Here is a 22,175-nt window from a genome sequence, read left to right as displayed (position 1 = left end):
TCGGTGGGAATGGATTTTATGATTTATTTTTTTTAATCAAAATAGCATTAATCAAGTACCCCATGTTATTTACATGACCTTAACTTGCTGTGAAGTATTTGATCATTTGGTTTTTTTGGGGATCTGTCTGTGAAATGGCCCCTGTGTGAACATGCAATTACACTTTGCAAGTATACCACCTTATAGCTCATTTCCTTTGTTTTCACTATTTAAAAATGTACACTTTTTTTTTACTTAAATGCACGTATTTGGTGCTTAAAACCATGCAAGTAGAAGATGTCACTGAATATTTTGCACGTTTTCCTTCTATAGCCTCTATGTTGGCCTGTTAACTGTTGGCTGCAGAATGAGTTAATTAAGAATCCATCAGGGAGCTCTTTATAACGGAGGCCGTTACTCTTTTTTCAGCTTTTCTGGGCTGATTTATGGCCAAAGACCACCTCAAAGTTAGATATGTAGGGAAACAAAAATAGTATATGCTGAATGCCTCAACATTTTTCATGAAACCCAAAAAATGATTTTTAGCTCCATGCATCTACGCAACAAAAAAAATCTTCCCCCAAATGTGTGTTTTCCAATTTAAAAAAAACATCTTTTCCCAAGGTGTAGGTAGTCTTAAAAAGAAACCCCCCAAAACTTTACATACCCTCCCTGGGTACAGTGCCGAGCCTCTGCTCCCGGAGTTGACAACTCTGCAGACAACATAGCGCTGGACCCAGGGAGAGCAACTAAAACATTTTTGCTCTTAAATAAAAAAAAACTGCACCTAGGACAGGTTTTCCAAAAATCGATAAACCCCTTTAAACCTCCATGACAGATTTAGCACCAATTCTTCATTTTTTTCAAGGAAATTTTGAAAAAATGTTTTTCAAGGGACCTTTAGTTTTGAGTGATGCCATTTTAAAGAAAACACCGCTCAACATATTCACAACTGCTGTCAGGTTTTTTTTTATTATTATTAACTTTTCAGGTGCTTTTCAGGAATGAACGCAAAGTGCAATGACAAAATAAATTGGTTTTTACCACCTAAATGTTGCTGACATCTGAACAGGCCTCCATAGCTGGCAGACTGTAAGGCCATTACTCGGCCTTGGACTCATGTCATGGCAACATCAAGACCACACAATCACAATCTAAGGGAGTTAATGGGGGTAAAGAGGGAGCCACCATACTTTTTTAAAGGGAACCTGTTACCCCCCTCAGGCGTTTGTAACTAAAAGCCACCTTGTGCAGCAGTAATGCTGCATTCTGTCAAGGTGGCTCTTTTAGTTCTGTCCCTGCCAACGCTGCACTAATCGCTTTTAGAATGTGCCCCTCATACCTCGAATTTGTCAGGGGGGCAGGTCTTTCCCCCCTGACACACACACCTCAGCTGTCACTCTGGGTGCCCGCCTCCTCTTCCTTCATTATCGTCCCCAGCGCCTGTGCTGTAAATTCGAAGGGCAGCGCAACTGCGCATGCCGAAAAAAAACCTTACAGCGCAGGTACCGAGAACGCTAATGAAGGAAGAGGCGGCGGCACCCGGCGCGCACAGGCCCTGAGTGACGGCTGTGGTGCGTCTGTGTTGGGGGGGGGGGGGGGGGGGGGGGGAGAAGACCTGTCCCCCTGACAAATTCGAGGTATGAGGGGCACATTATATAAGTGATTATTGCAGCGTTGGCAGGGACCAGAACTAAAAGAGCCACCTTGTCAGAATGCAGTATTACTGCTGCACAAGTTGGCTTTTAGTTACAAACGCCTGAGGGGGTGACAGTGGCCCTTTAAGCATATAGATGCAGTTATCACTGTTGACAGCAGTATCTAAAAGGGTTGAAAATCTATGGTTGGTGATCACGGATCATGACTGCTGCTGTATGGTCACTCATCAGGGGATGTCATTCTCTTACATCCCAGGTCAGTAAAAAATACATATTGGTCACGAGGTTAGCTCAGTGATCCTGCTGGGGAATCTGTTCCGAATGCTCATAGTTCCCCTCACAACACAATCTTGGCGTACAGATGGCCTGCTATTGCAGCTTGGTGCCTTCAGACATCTTGATCACTTCCATCTTAAAAGGGTGAACAATGTTACATTTTAACCCCTTCATGACCTTGCCGTTTTTTGCAATTCTGACCAGTGTCCCTTTATGAGGTAATAACTCAGGAACGCTTCAACGGATCCTAGCGATTCTGAGATTGTTTTTTCATGACTTATTGGGCTTCATGTTAGTGGTAAATTTAGGTCAATAATTTCTGAGTTTATTTGTGAAAAAAATGGAAATTTGGCAAAAATTTTGAAAATTTTGCAATTTTCACATTTTGAATTTTTATTCTGTTAAACTAGAGAGTTATGTGACACAAAATAGTTAATAAATAACATTTCCCACATGTCTATTTTACATCAGCACAATTTTGGAAACAAATTTTTTTTTTGCTAGGAAGTTATAAGGGTTAAAATTTGACCAGTGATTTCTCATTTTTACAACAAAATTTACAAAACCATTTTTTTAGGGACCACCTCACATTTGAAGTCAGTTTGAGGGTTCTATATGGCTGAAAATACCCCAAAGTGACACCATTCTAAAAACTGCACCCCTCAAGGTGCTCAAAACCACATTCTAGAAGTTTATTAACCCTTCAGGTGTTTCACAGCAGCAGAAGCAACATGGAAGTAAAAAATTAACATTTAACTTTTTAGTCACAAAAATGATCTTTTAGCGAATTTTTTTTTATTTTCCCAAGGGTAAAAGGAGAAACTGGACCACGAACGTTGTTGTCCAATTTGTTCTGAGTACCCCGATACCTCATATGTGGGGGTAAACCACTGTTTGGGCGCACGGCAGGGCTCGGAAGGGAAGGAGCGCCATTTGACTTTTTCAATGAAAAATTATCTCCATCGCTAGCAGACACCATGTCACGTTTGGAGAGCCCCTGTGTGCCTAAACATTGGAGCTCCCCCACAAGTGACCCCATTTTGGAAACTAGACCCCCCAAGGAACTTATCTAGAAGCATAGTGAGCACTTTAAACTCTCAGGTGCTTCACAAATTGATCCGTAAAAATGAAAAAGTACTTTTTTTTCACACAAAATTTCTTTTAGCCTCAATTTTTTCATTTTCACATGGGCAACAGGATAAAATGGATCCTAAAATTTGTTGGGCAATTTCTCCTGAGTACGCCGATACCTCATATGTGGGGGTAAACCACTGTTTGGGCGCACGGCAGGGCTCGGAAGGGAAGGCACGCCATTTGACTTTTTGAATGGAAAATTAGCTCCAATCATTAGCGGACGCCATGTCGCGTTTGGAGAGCCCCTGTGTGCCTAAACATTGGAGCTCCCGCACAAGTGACCCCATTTTGGAAACTAGACCCCCCAAGGAACTTATCTAGATGCATAGTGAGCACTTATAACCCCCAGGTGCTTTACAGAAGTTTATAACGCAGAGCCGTGAAAATAAAAAATAATTTTTCTTTCCTCAAAAATGATTTTTAGCCCAGAATTTTTTATTTTCCCAAGGGTAATAGGAGAAATTGGACCCCAAATGTTGTTGTCCAGTTTGTCATGAGTACGATGATACCCCATATGTGGGGGTAAACCACTGTTTGGGCACATGCCGGGGCTCGGAAGGGAAATAGTGACGTTTTGAAATGCAGACTTTGATGGAATGGTCTGCGGGCATCATGTTACGTTTGCAGAGCCCCTGATATGCCTAAACAGTAGAAACCCCCCACAAGTGACCCCATTTTGGAAACTAGACCCCCCAAGGAACTTATCTAGATGTGTGGTGAGCACGTTCAACCCCCAAGTGCTTCACAGACGTTTACAATGCAGAGCCGTGAAAATAAAAAATCATTTTTCTTTCCTCAGAAAAGATGTTTTAGCAAGCAATTTTTTATTTTCACAAGGGTAACAGGAGAAATTGGACCCCAATATTTGTTGCCCAGTTTGTTGTGAGTACGCTGATACCCCATATGTGGGGGTAAACCACTGTTTGGGCGCACGTCGGGGCTTGGAAGGGAGGGAGCACCATTTGACTTTTTGAAAGCAAGATTGGCTGGAATCAATGGTGGCGCCATGTTGCGTTTGGAGACCCCTGATGTGCCTAAACAGTGGAAACCCCTCAATTCTAACTTCAACACTAACCCCAACACACCCCTAATCCTAATCCCAACTGTAGCCATAACCCTAATCACAACCCTAACCCCAACACACCCCTAACCACAACCCTAACCCCAACACACCCGTAACCCTAATTCCAATCCTAACCCTAATCCCAACCCTAACCCTAATCCCAACCCTAACCACAACTGTAACCCCAACACACCCCTAACCCTATCCGTAACCCTAACCACAAGCCTAATCTTAACCCTATTTCTAACCCTAGCCCTAATTCCAACCCTAACTCTAATTCCAACCCTAACTCTAAGGCTATGTGCCCACGTTGCGGATTCGTGTGAGATTTTTCCGCACGATTTTTGAAAAATCTGCAGGTAAAAGGCACTGCGTTTTACCTGCGGATTTACAGCAGATTTCCAGTGTTTTTTTTGTGCGGATTTCACCTGCGGATTCCTATTGAGGAACAGGTGTAAAACGCTGCGGAATCTGCACAAAGAATTGACATGCTGCGGAAAATACAACGCAGCGTTTCTGCACGGAATTTTCCGCACCATGGGCACAGCGGATTTGGTTTTCCATAGGTGTACATGGTACTGTAAACCTGATGTAAAACTGCTACGAATTCGCAGCGGCCAATCCGCTGCGGATCCGCGGCCAATCCGCTGCGGATCCGCGGCCAATCCGCTGCGGATCCGCAGCCAAATCCGCACTGTGTGCACATGCCATAACCCTAACCCTACCCCTAGTTCTAACCCTAGTTCTAACCCTAACCCTAGTGGAAAAAGAAAAAAAAAATATTTTCTTTATTTTATTATTGTCCCTACCTATGGGGGTGATATAAAGGGGGGGGGTTATTTATTATTTTTTTATTTTGATCGCTGTGATAGAACCTACCACAGCGATCAAAATGTACTTGTAACGAATCTGCCAGCCGGCAGATTCGGCGGGCGCACTGAGCATGCGCCCGCCATCTTGGAAGATGGCGGCGCCCAGGGAGAAGACGGACCGACTTCGGGAGGCTCGGTAAGTATGAGGGGGTGGTGGGGGGGTGGATCGGAGCACAGGGGGGGCGAACAGGGGGACGGAGGGGGGTACCGGACAGAACGGAGGACTGGGGAGGAGATCGGGGGCGGTGGGGGGGGGCCAGAACATGATTTCCAGCCATGGCAGATGCTATTGCAGCATCGGCCATGGCTGGATTGCAATATTTCACCATTTTCATAGGTGAAATATTGCAAATTGCTCTGATTGGCTGTTGCACTTTCAACAGCCAATCAGAGCGATCGTAGCCACGTGGGGGCAAAGCCACCCCCCCTAGGCTGAAGTACAACTCCCCCTCTCCCTGCAGATCGGGTAAAATAGGAGTTAACCCTTTCACCCGATCTGCAGGGATGCGATCATTCCATGACGCCACATAGGCGTCATGGGTCGGGAAGGGGTTAATCAATAGATCTTGGAATAATAAGTTCCACCATTGGATGTGTTAAATACAATGTTCCTGGGCTGAGATAATCTTATAAATGTGTCCCTGCTGTGTACTGTGTAATGGCTGTGTCTGACAGTGCAGGGACATGGTCTGATCATACCACAGCTCCTGGGCAGGGGAGGATGCAGAAGAGAATATACAGACAGGACAGCACAGCACAGCTGATACTTTCTGTGAGGTAAAACATTTCCCTGCTTGTTTTTAAATAATATTTTACCTCCAAAAAAAAAAAAAAAAATCCGCTGTGAGCCCATGCTGTAATGTCTGTATAGTCTCTTCCTTCCCCCCTGCCCAGGAGCTGTGGTATGATCAGACCATGTTCCTGCACAGTCAGACACGGCCATTACACAGTACACAGCAGGGACACATTTATAAGATTATCTCAGCACAGGAACATTTTTATAAACACATCAAATTTAACTTGTTAATCCAAAATCTATTGAATAATGCAGGGTTGTGGAGTCTGAGTCATGAAGTCAGTGGCCATTTTGGCGGAGTCAGTGCTGTGGTCATGAATCAGGATTCAGGACTACTGAGGAGTTGGAGGTTTGGTTACCGAACCACAGCCCTGGAATAAAGAGTAGTTTGTGAGAAAACCTGCTACCATATACTGGAATACATTGGTATTGCATGGTATTGAACAAGTCATCAAGCAGTCGCATAAAGTGATTACAGCGACAGCAGATTTATATCGCTTTTTCTGTTTGGCTGCTGTCACACACTAAAAAGGCAAATTGTTTTTTTTTTTTTTTCTTGTGCAAAAACAAGGTTTTAGCATTGCCATATTTGAGAGCTACAATTTTTCCATGTTGTTGCCAACAGCCATTTTGTTTTAGAGGTACGAGTTGACTTTTTTTATTGGTACCATTTCTGGTCATGTAACATTTTTTAATCACTTTCTTTTCAGATTTTTGGGAGGCAGAATGAATAAAAACCAGCAATTCAGGAATTTTTTTTATGCCATTCCGCAGCTTTATTCTTGGGGTCAATACGATTACAGTGATACCACATTTATAACCTTTTTTTATGTTTTGGCCCTTTTACACAATAAAATCTATTTTACGGAGAAAATAGTTTTTGCTATATTCTGAGAGCTATGGCTTTTTTATTTCTCTGCTGATGGCGACTTGTTTTTGGCGGGACAAGAAGAAGTTTTCAGCGCGACCATTTGTATTCACATTCGTCTTTAGGATAACGTTTTATTCCACTTTTTGTTAGGCAGTATGACGAAAAAGTATCTTTTTTGGCCTTATTTATTTTTTTCACTGTGTTCACTGATGAGGTTAACTAGTGTGACAGTTTTATAGGTAGGGTCATTCAGGATGCGGAGACCCCAAATATGTACTTTTTTTTTTGTTTATTTTCTTTTTTGCATAATATGTATGTATGGGTATAAAATTTTTACTTTGTGATTTTTTTTTTATTTTTTTTTTACTCGGTCTTCTGTGGCACTTAAACTCTTATCACTCTCTGATTGCTGGTACAATGCAGTACAATGCACCAGCTTTATACCCGTCAGTGCTGCACTGATGCAAGCCTCTAAGACCATCCTCTGAGCAGGGTCTATCAGGCTTTCTGTAGTTGGGTGACGCAGGGGTCGTCATGACGACCTCAGGATATCAAAACAATGATCGGGCCCTTGCAATGATAATTTTCATCATCACGATCGAGCCCCCTCCCTCTCCCAAATGTTGAGATCGATTGTGGTATTTAGGGGATTAAACAACTGAGGGCTCTAAGGGCAACTCCGTGGCTGAGTCGGGTCTCTGCTGTCATGTAAGCCAAACTCCCAGCAGCAATTGTGCAGGCGCAGCTCCTGTGCCCGCACGATAGCCATGATTTTTAAATTTTAGAGCTTACAGCTTGTTGTCTTGGTTACCGGCCACCCAGCCTGGTCTGGATCCAGCCACTTCTCACATGCTGTAGAGGCAAAGCAGCCTCTGCTGGTAGATTGGGAGAACTCAGTTAGTTCAGAGGAGCGACCATGCTTTTGGCCTGAACAGTCAATCTTTAAGGGTGCACTGCTCTCAGCAAAGCAGGAAGCCGGCAGCAGTGCGCTCCTGAATAACCCCTTTCAGGGGTTAAGGTACGATCAAAAACAAAAATATAGAAGAAATGAAACAAAGTGAGAGAGGGTTGTCGGAATTAAAAAAAGAAGGGTTTACTAGTCATTTTCAATTCCTTGTGGCGATGGAGAGAAGAGAAGCAGAAGGTGTCTTATAGAGCTTTACTCACAAACTTCAGCATGTTCCAATCAAACACATAGTCGTAGGAAAACCCTTGACGGTGGAAGAGATTCCTGAATAGCTGCCGTAAGTACGAGTAGTCCGGCTTATCATCAAAGCGTAGAGACCGACAGAAGTTCAGGTAGGTGGCAAACTCCGCTAAAAGGGGGAAAAAAAAATTAACATTTTTTTGAAACTAGGAGAACAGCATCCTGACATTACTATGATACAGTAAAGAGGAGAACTGAGCCACATTTTCCACGGTTGACTGTACATATAATTTAGCTAAAAATTCAAGGTGCCTGCAAAGATGGGATAGATCCAAGATCGGAGATGGAAATGTGCCGTAACTGCAAAGGTTCTGAAGATTCACTACAATAAGTAACAAGCAGGACATCAAGGCTGGAGGAACACCGGGGATTGCCAGGTCATACTGGCCATCTTGGATTATCCTTTTAACAGGCTGATGTTTGGCACTTTTTAAGAATACCTAATACATGTTTATGAGCAGCCATCATGGGTAACAGAGAATTACATAGAGGAAAGAATGGTAGATGTGAAATCAGCACCAGTGTTTTATTTTTATGCAGATTTTTTACCGATTTTGAAAATCTCATTTACTTGTATTGCACTGGAAAACTGCTGCAGATTAGCAGTGTGAAATCCTGATTACAAATCCACGTCAGGTGAACATGGCCTACTTTAGACCCTCTTAAAGTGGCAAGATTAAAAGGGTGGTCCTGTTATATCACAACCATAAAGGCCAACTACAGGAGCTGAGATTTTCCATTATTAATCCCTGACTAGTGCACGGAGCCTGGTTACTTACATGGGTAGCTTTTACACAGGAGCTCTATGGGTGTAGACATCTTCTTCTCACTTATGCGCTCGTACTTTTGTCGTTTGGTGGCCGCTTTCAGTCCTTGCCATGGCAGAGAACCCAGATTGAAATACATCAGTACGTAGCCCAATGACTCCAGATCATCCCGGCGAGATTGCTCTGTAGGGACAGATAAACATTTAGAATACTAAAAAACTGCTGCATGGTACCAAGTGCAGATCTCCTGGCATGTCATTGGCTTCAGAGCCGATGTGACCATGTTGTGCGAGTGCCGACGCTGGTGCAGGAGTAGAGTACATGTTCCTTATTTGAACACTGGGCTTCCCATTTCTATGGTTTTTATTGCCTCCTTTGTTAGCTTCAAGTAATGAACGTACAGTGTGCACAATAAAATACTTACTGGTCGGCGTCCTCTGCCGTTTCCAGCACTGCACTATGCTCCCTTCTCCACCATCACGTTGCAGCAGTTTTGTGGACCATTATTTCTAATCATAATGTTAGTTAAGAGTCTTAGTCTCGTAGACTTACATTGAGAAAGTGACTTTTTATCCACACACAAAACGCTGTGTAAGCCAGCTGGTCACATCATGCTGCAGAGGAATCGGAGCCGTGCTGGAAACGGCAGACGACAGTGACTTGTAAGTATTTTAATGCACACACTGGGCATCCAATACATATGGTAACAAGTGGTGAAATAAAAAACCCAACGTGCTGGAGTGGTACTTTAAAAAGGGGTTGTTCAAGTAGATAATCTTTTAAATCTGTTATTACACGAACAATTGTCATATATTCACATAATGACTGGATCAGTGGGGTCTCAAGTGGCCAGACCCAAAGAAAAGGAGTCCCAAAGTGCATTGAGAATAAAGTGTTAGTGCACATGGGCTCCCATAGGCAGTGAAGAGCAATGGTCATGCATGCTCACAAGAAAAAACAGGTCCTATATTGTTCTGCACACTGGTTTCTCTCTATTATTACATCTGACTAAACATTAATGGATAAATTGATAACTAGGTGTTGCCCACTACCCTGACACGGCATACGGAAACATTTACTTATAACTTCATTGTTCCTCTCCTCTCCGACTGTCAGTTACTATAGAAGTGACCGGCTCCCACCAGGTCACCCACGCCGGAAGGTGAGAATATCACGATTTTTAATTTTTTTTATAATTATTTTTAACATTACATCTTTTTACTATTGATGCTGCATAGGCTGCATCAATAGTAAAAAGTTGGTCACACTTGTCAAACACTATGCTTGACAAGTGTGACCAACCTGTCAATCAGTTTTCCAAGCGATGCTACAGATCGCTTGGAAAACGTTAGCATTCTGCAAGCTAATTACGCTTGCAAAACGCTAGTGTTTAGCGGGCATACGCATGCCAATTCCACATGCGTTTTACCCCTGGCAGGGAGTTGTATAGTGTTTGACAAGCGTGACCAACTTTTTACTATTGATGCTGCCTATGCAGCATCAATAGTAAAAAGATATGTTAAAAATACAAAAAATAAAAAAAAAATCGTGATATTCTCACCTTCCGGCGGCCCCCGCAGCCTTCCCGATCCTCGCGATGCTCCCGGCAACTCCCATTCCCAGTGATGCCTCGCGGCAATAACCCCAGATGACGTAGCATCTCGTGAGACAGCTACGTCATCCAGTTGATTTGCGCAATGCATTCCTGGGAACGGGAGCTGGCGGGAGCATCGCTAAGACCTGGGCTGGATCTGGGGGCCGCTAGAAGGAGAATATATAACTTTTTTATTTTAATTCTTTTTTTATATTTATTTATTTATTTTTTTACATAGGATATGGTTCTGAGGGCCTGGAGGGGAGTCTCCTCTCCTCCACACCTGGGTACCATCCGCACATGATCAGCTTACTTTGAGCATGTTGGGCATAGCCCCATGCGGAAATTAAGCGGATCAGTGCATTCCTATGTGTGCGGAATCGCCGCGATTCCGCACAAAGAATGAACATGCTGCGTTTTTTTCCGGAATGCGTTTCCAATGCAGAAAAAAAAACACAGCATGTGCACAAAAAATGCGGAATGCATTAAATATGATGGGATGCATATGTAAGCGGTTTTTTCCGTGGAAAACGGCAGAAAAAAAAGTAAAAAAAAAAAAAAAAAAGCTAAAAATCCTGATAGTTTTAACATAACCTTAGCGTATTTTTTTTTTTAAAAAAAAAGCAAAGAAAAAAAAAAAGTACTGGGTGAATAATATTTCAGAAATCTCATTTGTTGTAACTGTAAAATGCGGTGTTTCTTCCACGTGAACAAATGCACAGGAGAAAAAAATGCATAACAAATGCAGCATGTAAACAGGCCTTTAGTCTCCAAAGGAATACTTGCTTGCTGATTGTATGTTTAAGGACCCTAAGGTTGGGTACCTGGCTGTTAGACATATCATTTAACCCATTGCTGACACAGGATTCACTAGTATGTTGTATGATGGATGCATGCTATTGGTGCAGGCTGTGTTATAAAAAAAATAAATGAATAAAAACCCATTGAGACAACTCTCACCACCTGCTACCACTAAAAAAGTAGTAATAAGAAGCAACAACAAAACCTCGTTTGTATCCAAAACAGTAATAAAAAAATTAAAATAAAACGAGCCTTCACACAGAAGAGAAATGGTATCTTAAAAAATGGCGACATTTTTTGTATTCTGCAGTTACAATTTTTCTCATCATTTTTACCGCAAAATGAATTCTGTAGAAAAAAAAAAAAAAATTTCTTTTTTCTTTTCCCACCATTTCAAATGTACGATAACATGAATAATCTTATTCAAAACAAAACCTTATCTCACAAAAAGCAACCTTCATATGGCGGTCCATGGATGAACAAACAAGTAATGAATAGTGATTAGCGAGTGTACTCGTCGCTCGTAGCACGCTCAGGTGACCTCCGAGTATTTATTACTGTTCGGAGATTTAGTTTTCATCGCCTCAGCTGAATGATTTACAGCTAGTAGCCAGGCTGAGTACATGTGGGGGTTGCCTGGTTGCTAGGGAATCCTCACATGTAATCAAGCTGGCTAGTAGCTGTAAATCATTCAGCTGCCTCAATGAAAACTAAATACTCGGAGGACACCAGAACGTGCTTGGGAAAACCCGGGCAACGAGTACACTCGCTCATCATTAGTAATGATCCTGGAAGGTGAGGAAGAATAAGCAAAAGCACAAAAAAAAAAAAAAGGTTTACCTATTCCCAGGTGAGTGTTTATGGATGCATAGCGGGCAGTTCCAGTCAGGTTCTTGTTTTCGCGGTAGGGGATATGCTGATGTGTTCTGGCATCACGGTACTTCTTTGCAAGTCCAAAATCAATAATGTAGACCAAGTTTCCTTTCTTACCAAGGCCCATGAGGAAGTTGTCTGGCTTCACATCACGATGGATGAAGTTTTTGGAATGGATGTATTCAATGCGACTAATCTGGCAACAAAAAATAAAAGAGAGCAAGCATAAACCTCGTGTCACAGAACAAAAATGGCAGCAAACAATTCTCTTACCACAGACTGTCTTTATAGAGCAGTCCAATGGTACAGTACATACTCCTCCATGCTTACATTAAAAGGGAATCTATGTCACCCCAAAAATTGTATATGAGCTAAGCCCACCAGCATCAGGGGCTTATCTACAGCATTCTACAATGCTGTAGATAAGCCCCCGGATGTAACCTGAAAGGTAAGAAAAACATGTTATATTATACTCACCCAGGGGCGGTCCAGTTCCGGTCCGATGGGCGTCGCGGTCCGGCGCCTCCCATCTTCATACGATGACGTCCTCTTCTTGTCTTCCTGCCGCGGCTCCGGCGCAGGCGTACTTTATCTGTCCTGTTGAGGGCAGAGCAAAGTACTGCAGTGCGCAGGCGTCGGGAAAGGTCAGAGAGGCCCAGCGCCTGCGCACTGCAGTACTTTGCTCTGCCCTCAACAGGACAGATAAAGTACGCCTGTGCCGGAGCCGCAGTGTGAAGACAAGACGAGGACGTCATTGTATGAAGAATGCTGTAGATAAGCCCCTGATGCCGGTGGCCTTATCTCATATACGATTTTTGGGTGACAGATTCCCTTTAAAGAGGTATTCCCATCTCCAGGATCACATCCCAATATGTAGTACATATAATAATAATAATAATAATAATAATAGCAAACACCTCCTACTAGAAATGTAGTATAATTTTTCTGATTTGCTCATGTGCTGGCATTGCAGGACCTTAGGTATCCATGGTTACGACCACTAGCCTCTAGCTAAACTGTCACTATATCAGTGGTCGTGACTATGGATACCTAAGGTTCTGCAATGCCTGACCATGAGCAAATCAGAAAAAGAGGGATTTTTGTGTACTCACCGTAAAATCCTTTTCTCCGAGCCAATCATTGGGGGACACAGACCGTGGGTGTTATGCTGCTTGCCACTAGGAGGACACTAAGTGATACAAAGAAAGTTAGCTCCTCCCCTGCAGTATACACCCTCCTGCTGGCCCTCAGCTAACCAGTTCGGTGTAAAAAGCAGTAGGAGATCAGTAACAACATATTAGCTTACAGCATGTCATATTATATATGAGAGTATAGCATATCGGATTATAAAAAAAAACAAGCATAAGCCAATACCAGGGTGGGAGCTGTGTCCCCCAATGATTGGCTCGGAGAAAAGGATTTTACGGTGAGTACACAAAAATCCCTCTTTCTCCTACGCCTCATTGGGGGACACAGACCGTGGGACGTACCAAAGCAGTCCCTGGGTGGGGACAACGTCAGATCAGGCCCTGTGTAACTGCTACTTACAAGTGCGCCACCGCGGCCTGCAGAGTCCGCCTGCCCAGAGCCACATCTGTGGAAGTCTGGGAATTATAATGCTTGAAGAATGCATGCGGACTGGACGAATCTGCAAGCTTGCAGGCGTGTCTTGTCGACGCCTGGTGCCTAGAACCCACGATAGACAGGGAGATAGGCTGTCATCTAACACGGAAGGACTCCTGGATGGAGAAACGAATACACCAGGCTAAATGGCCGATGAAGACGGCCAAACCCTTCCTGTAAACGTCAGGAAGCCTTCCTCTTACCGTTAGGAAACCCAAGATACAGTGTCCAACCTTGGGAAGGACGCCGTCCTCAAGACGTACCTACTCAAAGCACTCGCTTCGTTCGGAATATGGGGAACTCATTCCATTTTGTGGACTGGTGCCAAAAGAGATGAGGGAAGAACTATGCCCTCATGACAGTAGTGATACAATACCACCTTGGTAACTAGGGACGGGGAAGGCCTGAGGACAACCTTGCCTTGAAGGAAATAAGGGAAAAAGGTCTGAAAAGACCCGTTAGCACCGAAGACTCGTCAGGATGAGCATATCGCCGAGAAAAAAGGGGGGCGACCTTCCCTAATAGAATAGATCCCAATGATCTAACGGTATGCAATAGGGAAGAACTACATGTGAAAACATCCTGCGAGGTGGTCCCTTACTTGCAGTTTTGTTGCAGAAAGACAGAAAGCTATCAGCTCCGCAAGCGAACTGACGTGGTCAGTGCGGATTTCCGAGGATCACTGGGGCCCTTTCTGCTTCTGAAAAACTCTCGGAAGTGGAAACTGGTACCACGGAATAACCAGAGCATGCAGTGCGATGGCTCTTGGATCTCGAGGCCGAACAACAAACTCGAGTACACAGGCGATCAGTCAGGACGCCATCCGAACTACAACTAATAAATATCACAGTTCACGTATGGTGGGTCAAGATTACACTTTATCTTGTATTGTATATTTATAGAGATTATAGTGAAAGATATATTCTTAGATAGACCACCAGGGTGCGCTGTGTGACAAGTACTGTGGAATCCACAGTGAAGAACCGAACTAAAACTAAAGCAATACAGCAAGGACCAAATACCAAAGAATAAAAATCAAAGCATAGGATTATTAAAATATGCCTTTATTTTATGAAAGTGGCAATGGTTACAATAAAAAGGGTTTTTTTATAAAATTGATATATAACTAATTAAACAAACTTGCGCGGTACCAGGTATAATTATCGTTCCTTAATTATCCCCCTATTATTATATAAGGATATATTAAAACGTGCTGTACAAAAATAGATCTCCCTTGTGTAAGAAGAGCATAAAACTCATATTCATTGTGAAAGATAAAAAATAAAATATAAAAAATATTTTAAAAATATAAAAATTATAGAAAAATCCTCATAATCACAATTATATAATTATTAAGTGTGCAAATATACCACAATATAAAGTGACCAAGTGCTTCAGTGTGAAATTTTAATTATTTCCAACCACCAACAAAAAAACCTAGAGGGTGTGTAGGAACCTATCACTAGGTTCACAGGTGCCAGCATATGCTGGAATCACGTGCATAGAAAAAAGACTTTTTGTACAGCCACTATATGATTATATATACCTTAGGGGTCCAGAACCTGTGCCTGCGCCTCGCCCGACGCGCGTTTCGGAGTTAATTATCCTTCGTCAGTGTGGTATATTTGCACACTTTATAATTATATAATTGTGATTATGAGGATTTTTCTATAATTTTTATATTTTTAAAATATTTTTTATATTTTATTTTTTATCTTTCACAATGAATATGAGTTTTATGCTCTTCTTACACAAGGGAGATCTATTTTTGTACAGCACGTTTTAATATATCCTTATATAATAATAGGGGGATAATTAAGGAACGATAATTATACCTGGTACCGCGCAAGTTTGTTTAATTAGTTATATATCAATTTTATAAAAAAACCCTTTTTATTGTAACCATTGCCACTTTCATAAAATAAAGGCATATTTTAATAATCCTATGCTTTGATTTTTATTCTTTGGTATTTGGTCCTTGCTGTATTGCTTTAGTTTTAGTTCCGAACTACAACTGTAGAGCTCCAGTGAAGGCGGGTCAGATGGAAGACTTCCAGGGAAAGTTCCCACTCACTTGAGGTGAAACCCTGACAGCTAAATATGTTCGCAGCCCAGAGTTCTACTCCTGGGACATGTACTGCCAAGATCACCGAGTGATAGATCTCGGCCCATGTGAGGTACCTTGGCCATGGTGCTTGAACGTGGGTACTCGCTAGATGATTGACGTATGACACAGCCGTGGCGCTGTCCAATTGAAATCGGCTGGGTTGACCCGCCATAAGGTAGTGGACCTACTATAGGACTACCTTTGAGATCTCCAGAGCAATGATCGGGAGAAGAGGACTGGCATTGGAAGTTACTAGTAACCATGGAACCGGGAGAAAAAACCCTGGATGAAGAAGGAGCTCAGAGACTATCGTCTGAAAGGCTGCTTGACTTGCTGAAAAACTAACGGAGCGAAGGAAACTGCTTCCATTGTCGTCTCAGTTTTTTTTTTTTTTTTTTTTAGAAACCTCCCAGCAAATCGAATGAAATGAGGGGATGAGTGAGCAAGAGCGCAAGCTCCCTGTTGAAAAACCATGACCTTGTCTGGAGGGAAATTTACCACCCTTCTGGAAGAATACCGGATCATCCTCAAAAAAGGATATCTGCTGGGCTGGAAATGAGAAGTTGTCTAAGTCTAGCCACCAGCCCAGGTGAGAGGGTATCACAAGTGATATAGACGACTCAGCGTAGTCCTGCAAGGGAGGGTAAACAGTCGGCCAAACAGGGCAGGACGGCCACGCCTCTAGGTGCAAGATGACAGCCGCCATGACCCTTGCGAACACTCTGGGTGCGGTAGCAAGGCCAAAGGACAAGGTCGTGACTTAAATGCTGTTCACGAATGGAAAAGCAAAGGGATTTTTGAAGAGGTTAGGCATCCCGAATGTCGATGGATGCCAGAGACTGCACCTTTTTTGTTGAAGTAATGGCTGAGCGGAGGAACTCCATTCGAAGAAGAAGAACCTTGTGAAAAAGTTGTTAGAAGTTTGAGGTCCGGGATCGGTCCTACTTCTCGTTCCCTTTTTTGGGAACCAAGATCCCTTAGATCTAGACTGTCCTGGACAACTCTTTCACTGTTGGTCGGGGCTGTAGGAACGTACGATCCTTGGTTAGTCTCCCGCTCAAAAATTTGATTGACCAGCTGAACTGTCTCAGGAAAGGGGTACTGATGTGAATCAAGGTAGTTAAGGTCTCCAGGCAGGAGACCGTTGCTCTAGCAATCCATGCGGCGGCTAGGGAGGGTAGAGGGCTGGACCCGTAGCCGCAAAACGGAACAAACCAGATTTGCTATTTGACAGATCGTGGCATTTTTAATTGAGGACATATCGGGCAGGGATACTGGTAGGTAAACCACAGGAGATTGTACCCGGTTAATCTGCCGAGTGGCAGAATGCGCCGCTGCTTCCAGCAGGTCATTGCAGAGTTAAAAATTAGGAGCCTCGATCCACCATCCTCTTAACAGGGAAGTGGAGAGGGAACATTCGCCTTCTTGCATCTTCTGTTAAATAGTGGTGATGCAGAGGGGGGTGCTCAGACGCCCGAAAAAGGGTGCCTCTGTACATCCACAGAGTTCAGGTCTCCGGGTGGACAGGACAGGTTGTCTGGCGTTAGACCTGGATGCAGAAAAAGGATACCTGGAAGCAACCTTCATGTGCCCGTCTGTTGATGGTGTGGGGAGACCGGCGCCCTTTAAAGTGCCTGTCGCCCTTAAAAATCAGACCAGGCATAGCATCCCACGTAGAGGCTTCTATCCAGTGAATCGCATATCCGGACTGGATGGCAAAAGCTCTACGAGGGAGTTTAGACTGAGGGAACTAGTTACACTGGGATAAACTGGGATCAGCGGCAGAGAGCTCCTCATTTATGACCAGTTTCGGATTGGTCATGTGCCTTTAAGACCAGGGGATACTTACTGGTCCCGTGCCTTTAAGACCAGGGAATTCTGGTCACGCGCCTTTAAAAACAGGGAATACTGGTCACGCGCCCTTAAGACCAGGGAATACTGGTCACGCGCCCTTAAGACCAGGGAATACTGGTCACGCGCCCTTAAGACCAGGGAATACTGGTCACGCGCCCTTAAGACCAGGGAATACTGGTCACGCGCCCTTAAGACCAGGGAATACTGGTCACGCGCCCTTAAGACCAGGGAATACTGGTCACGCGCCCTTAAGACCAGGGAATACTGGTCACGCGCCCTTAAGACCAGGGAATACTGGTCACGCGCCCTTAAGACCAGGGAATACTGGTCACGCGCCCTTAAGACCAGGGAATACTGGTCACGCGCCCTTAAGACCAGGGAATACTGGTCACGCGCCCTTAAGACCAGGGAATACTGGTCACGCGCCCTTAAGACCAGGGAATACTGGTCACGCGCCCTTAAGACCAGGGAATACTGGTCACGCGCCCTTAAGACCAGGGAATACTGGTCACGCGCCCTTAAGACCAGGGAATACTGGTCACGTGCCCTTAAGACCAGGGAATACTGGTCACGTGCCCTTAAGACCAGGGAATACTGGTCACGTGCCCTTAAGACCAGGGAATACTGGTCACGTGCCCTTAAGACCAGGGAATACTGGTCACGTGCCCTTAAGACCAGGGAATACTGGTCACGTGCCCTTAAGACCAGGGAATACTGGTCACGTGCCCTTAAGACCAGGGAATACTGGTCACGTGCCCTTAAGACCAGGGAATACTGGTCACGTGCCCTTAAGACCAGGGAATACTGGTCACGTGCCCTTAAGACCAGGGAATACTGGTCACGTGCCCTTAAGACCAGGGAATACTGGTCACGTGCCCTTAAGACCAGGGAATACTGGTCACGTGCCCTTAAGACCAGGGAATACTGGTCACGTGCCCTTAAGACCAGGGAATACTGGTCACGTGCCCTTAAGACCAGGGAATACTGGTCACGTGCCCTTAAGACCAGGGAATACTGGTCACGTGCCCTTAAGACCAGGGAATACTGGTCACGTGCCCTTAAGACCAGGGGATACTGGTCACGTGCCCTTAAGACCAGGGGATACTGGTCACGTGCCCTTAAGACCAGGGGATACTGGTCACGTGCCTTTAAGACCAAGGGATACTGGTCACGTGCCCTTAAGACCAGAGAATACTGGTCGTGTGACTTTAAGACCAGGAATACTGGTCATGCGGGTTTAGGTAAAATCTCGCAGCGAGCAAGAAGCGCCAATTTAGGGGGCGGAGCCACAGGCACGACGTGGGCGCAGCCTCGAGACTTCCCTGAATAGGCCCAAGCCGGGGCGTATATTTCTGCAGCCGGCGCCAGCGTAGAAGTTAGGGGTGGTCACCCGTTGCTCGAGAAAATTGAGCGCTTCCGTGCCAGGCGAAAAACGCCAGGAAAAAAGGCAGAGCCGCCTTAAGGCGCCACAGTGCGCTTCTGGTGGTGTGGCCTACACATCGGCCGAAGCCAGGAGCTAAATTTTGTAGCCGGCTGGAGCGTTACCTCAGGGAGGTGGGCCACAGGGAAGCCTGAGACTGCCTGTGAATATCCCGCTGCAGAAGCCCATCGCTGGCAGGATCCACTCACCAACGGTGCGCGTCCCGGCATGGAGCCGCCGCGGATGTCGGGTATTGCAGCGTGGACGGTGCAGGAATAGAGGAATAAACCTCAATCCATCATCCCTCTTGTTAGGGAGGTGGAGAGGAACCATCCGCTTTCACAGTGGTGGGACAGTGGGGGCTGCCCGGACCATGGAGAGGGGCTTCTGTACATCCACGAAGTTCAGCCCATCGGGACCATGAAAGCACCTTCGCCCCTGAAGGGGATTTCAACTGCGGCCTAGTCCGGCTGAAAAAGCCGGGGACTAAATTTATGGAGCCTGCCGGTGGAGCGCGTCGGCGCGCCGCGCGCCGAATGATTGCCGCTGGCGTACCGGCCAGTGGCACCCCCAGGACCGCATCTTCCACGCAGGCAGCGAGAGGAAGAATGGCCCCCGAGATCTGCAGGGCGCCTCTCGTCCCAGACGAGAAGCGCCGATATAGGGGGCGGGGTTACGGCCGTGGGAGGAATCTGCCCACTGCGGCCTACTCCAGCTGAAAAGCCGGGGACTAAATTTCCGGCCTGCCTGGCGATGCGCGGCGGCCGCAACGGAGCGACGCTAACCGCCGCAGTTCCCTGACCGCCGGCGCCTCTCCCCAGGGGCTCTGCCGCAAGTACCGCCGGCGCCTACCCCATAGAGGCCACTGCGGCCTACTCCGGCTGAAAAGCCGGGGACTAAATTTCCGGCCTGCCCGGCGGTGCGGCCGCAAAGCGATCCGGAGCGCAGGAGGGGAATTCCTGATGTACTCACAGTCCGGTAATGCAGGTCCCCCTGTCCCTGCGCGCTCCATCCTCATCCTCTTCTGTAATCCCTTTGGGCTCTGCCGCAAGTATGCAACGCCATGTAATGTGGGCCTTGTATGTCGGGCCCCCGGAGAGGTACATTAGAGCAGGCTCTATGTGCTCGCCGTCTTGCAGGGGGAAGGGAGATCGGGACCAAGGATGGAAACCCGTCGCCCCAGTAAAAATTGGCGTGCTCCAGCGTCGCAGGAGAGGGACGGGGAGGTATACTCGCCGTGCTCGCCTGTTGCTGGTTCGGGGGAGAGTGGGTCCTATAAAAAAGGATCCATCGCCCCCTTCACTCCGTTGAATAAAAAATAAAAATTTACAGAAAAATAAAAATTAAAATAAGAAAGTTGGGGTCTGAAAACAGGCCCAAGTGCCTCCTACAGACACTAAGCAAGAACTGGTTAGCTGAGGGCCAGCAGGAGGGTGAATACTGCAGAGGAGGAGCTAACTTTCTTTGTATCACTTAGTGTCAGCCTCCTAGTGGCAGCAGCATACACCACGGTCTGTGTCCCCCAATGAGGCGTAGGAGAAACTATATTACATTTCTATTTGGAGGTATTTGCTAATATTGCTCATGTGCTGGCATTGCAGGACCTTAGGTATCCATGGTTACGACCACTAGCCTCTAGCTAAACTGTCACTATATCAGTGGTCGTGACTATGGATACCTAAGGTTCTGCAATGCCTGACCATGAGCAAATCAGAAAAACTATATTACATTTCTAATTGGAGGTATTTGCTAATATTATTACACCTACTACATGTTGGGATAGGATTTTGGAGATGGGAATACCTCTAAGTTTCTATGCCAGACATTGGACACGATTCATTAAGGCATTTAACAGCTTTCTGGTGTAAGAGACACCTTGAAATGTCACAACATGTTAGTGGCTCCGCGTTTATGTCAGTTTTGCCAGGCTGCGCCAAACTGGTGCCTTATTCATCAAAATGTACACCAGAAATGCATCCTAGTCCTTTACCGAAGTAACATTTCTGACGATGGCACACGGATCTTGCAGAATGCGCTGAATTCATTAATCATTAAACATCATGCAGTTTGAATTAATTAGGTGTACCTTACTCCACAGGTGCCTTCATTATGACTCACGTGCGAAACACTAGCCTTAATAAATCCAGGCCCTTTGTTTCTGGGACAGGAAGCTGCAGATGTCAATCATTAGTTCTCATAGAGGAGGAAGTTTGTCACTCCATCTCTTCGCACCATTCTCCATATAGCAGGCACACTGCGCCAAGACATGCTTGGTTCTAAAATGTGGACTATGACCTGGCATCAGTGACCTTACTGTGTCCTCGAAGAATTGTCAGACAGACCAGAGCTTACTACATAAAGTATGCAACGCTGGTAAACGTAGCTCCATTTTGGCCACTAGCTTGTCCCCCCTCAACAGAACCTTGTAGCTCAGCATCGAATACAGCAAACAAGAGAGAACACCCATGGAGACACTTAAAAAAAAAAATGAATATGTAGTGTTCATTATTTTAATGTAACTAAAAAAACCTGTAATTTCCATAATGCAGGATTTATAGGTGAAGTCACTGTCAACAACAGATAGAGCCTACATAAACTATAGCAGAGCAAGCATGGATCATTGTCTGGAACAACACCACTCAATTACACAGTGGGTGAAGAATACTTAAAGGGCCACTGTCACCCCCCTCCAGCCGTTATAAACTAAAAGAGCCACCTTGTGCAGCAGTAATGCTGCATTCTAACAAGGTGGCTCTTTTAGTTTTAGGTTCAAGTATACCCAAAATAAAGCGTTTTGATACTTAGCCACAATACCTGTCTCTAGCCTGGGAGGCGGCTCCTCACTCCCCAGCTTGAACCGCTACTCTGCCGTCACTCCAATCTTCATGGGCTTTTGGCGCCGCCCCCTCAGCGCTGTTTACGTTTCAAAACCGGCGCCTGCGCTGTGTACTACTGTGCGGCGAAGGCGCAGTCTGCAAGCCTGGCTGGGACGTCAGTCGGCCAGAGCTTACTGCGCCTGCGCAGCACAGTAGTACACAGCGCAGGCGCCGGTTTTGAAACGTAAACAGCGCTGAGGGGGCGGCGCCAAAAGCCCATGAAGATTGGAGTGACGGCAGAGTAGCGGTTCAAGCTGGGGAGTGAGGAGCCGCCTCCCAGGCTAGAGACAGGTATTGTGGCTAAGTATCAAAACGCTTTATTTTGGGTATACTTGAACCTAAAACTAAAAGAGCCACCTTGTTAGAATGCAGCATTACTGCTGCACAAGGTGGCTCTTTTAGTT

The 22,175-nt window shown here is 45.3% G+C and overlaps 1 protein-coding gene across 3 annotated transcripts in view; it reads right to left on the bottom strand.

Annotated features, from left to right (window-relative positions):
• The window catches only part of CSNK1D (casein kinase 1 delta), a 65,631-nt gene that overhangs the window by 29,066 nt on the left and 14,390 nt on the right, over window positions 1-22,175 (bottom strand). For all 3 annotated transcript variants that reach the window (XM_077251370.1, XM_077251369.1, XM_077251372.1), the window contains exons 4-6: window positions 11,859-12,087; window positions 8,636-8,806; window positions 7,817-7,965 (exon numbers count right to left, since the gene is read on the bottom strand). In XM_077251370.1, the coding sequence (XP_077107485.1) occupies window positions 7,817-7,965; window positions 8,636-8,806; window positions 11,859-12,087 (549 nt within the window). The remainder of the gene's footprint in view (window positions 1-7,816; window positions 7,966-8,635; window positions 8,807-11,858; window positions 12,088-22,175) is intronic.

This window comes from Ranitomeya variabilis, chromosome 4 (genome assembly GCF_051348905.1).
Source record: "Ranitomeya variabilis isolate aRanVar5 chromosome 4, aRanVar5.hap1, whole genome shotgun sequence".
Classification (NCBI taxonomy): Eukaryota; Metazoa; Chordata; class Amphibia; order Anura; family Dendrobatidae; genus Ranitomeya; species Ranitomeya variabilis.
Note: the sequence above shows the minus strand (reverse complement) of the source record. Positions and strands in the feature narration are given on the sequence as shown.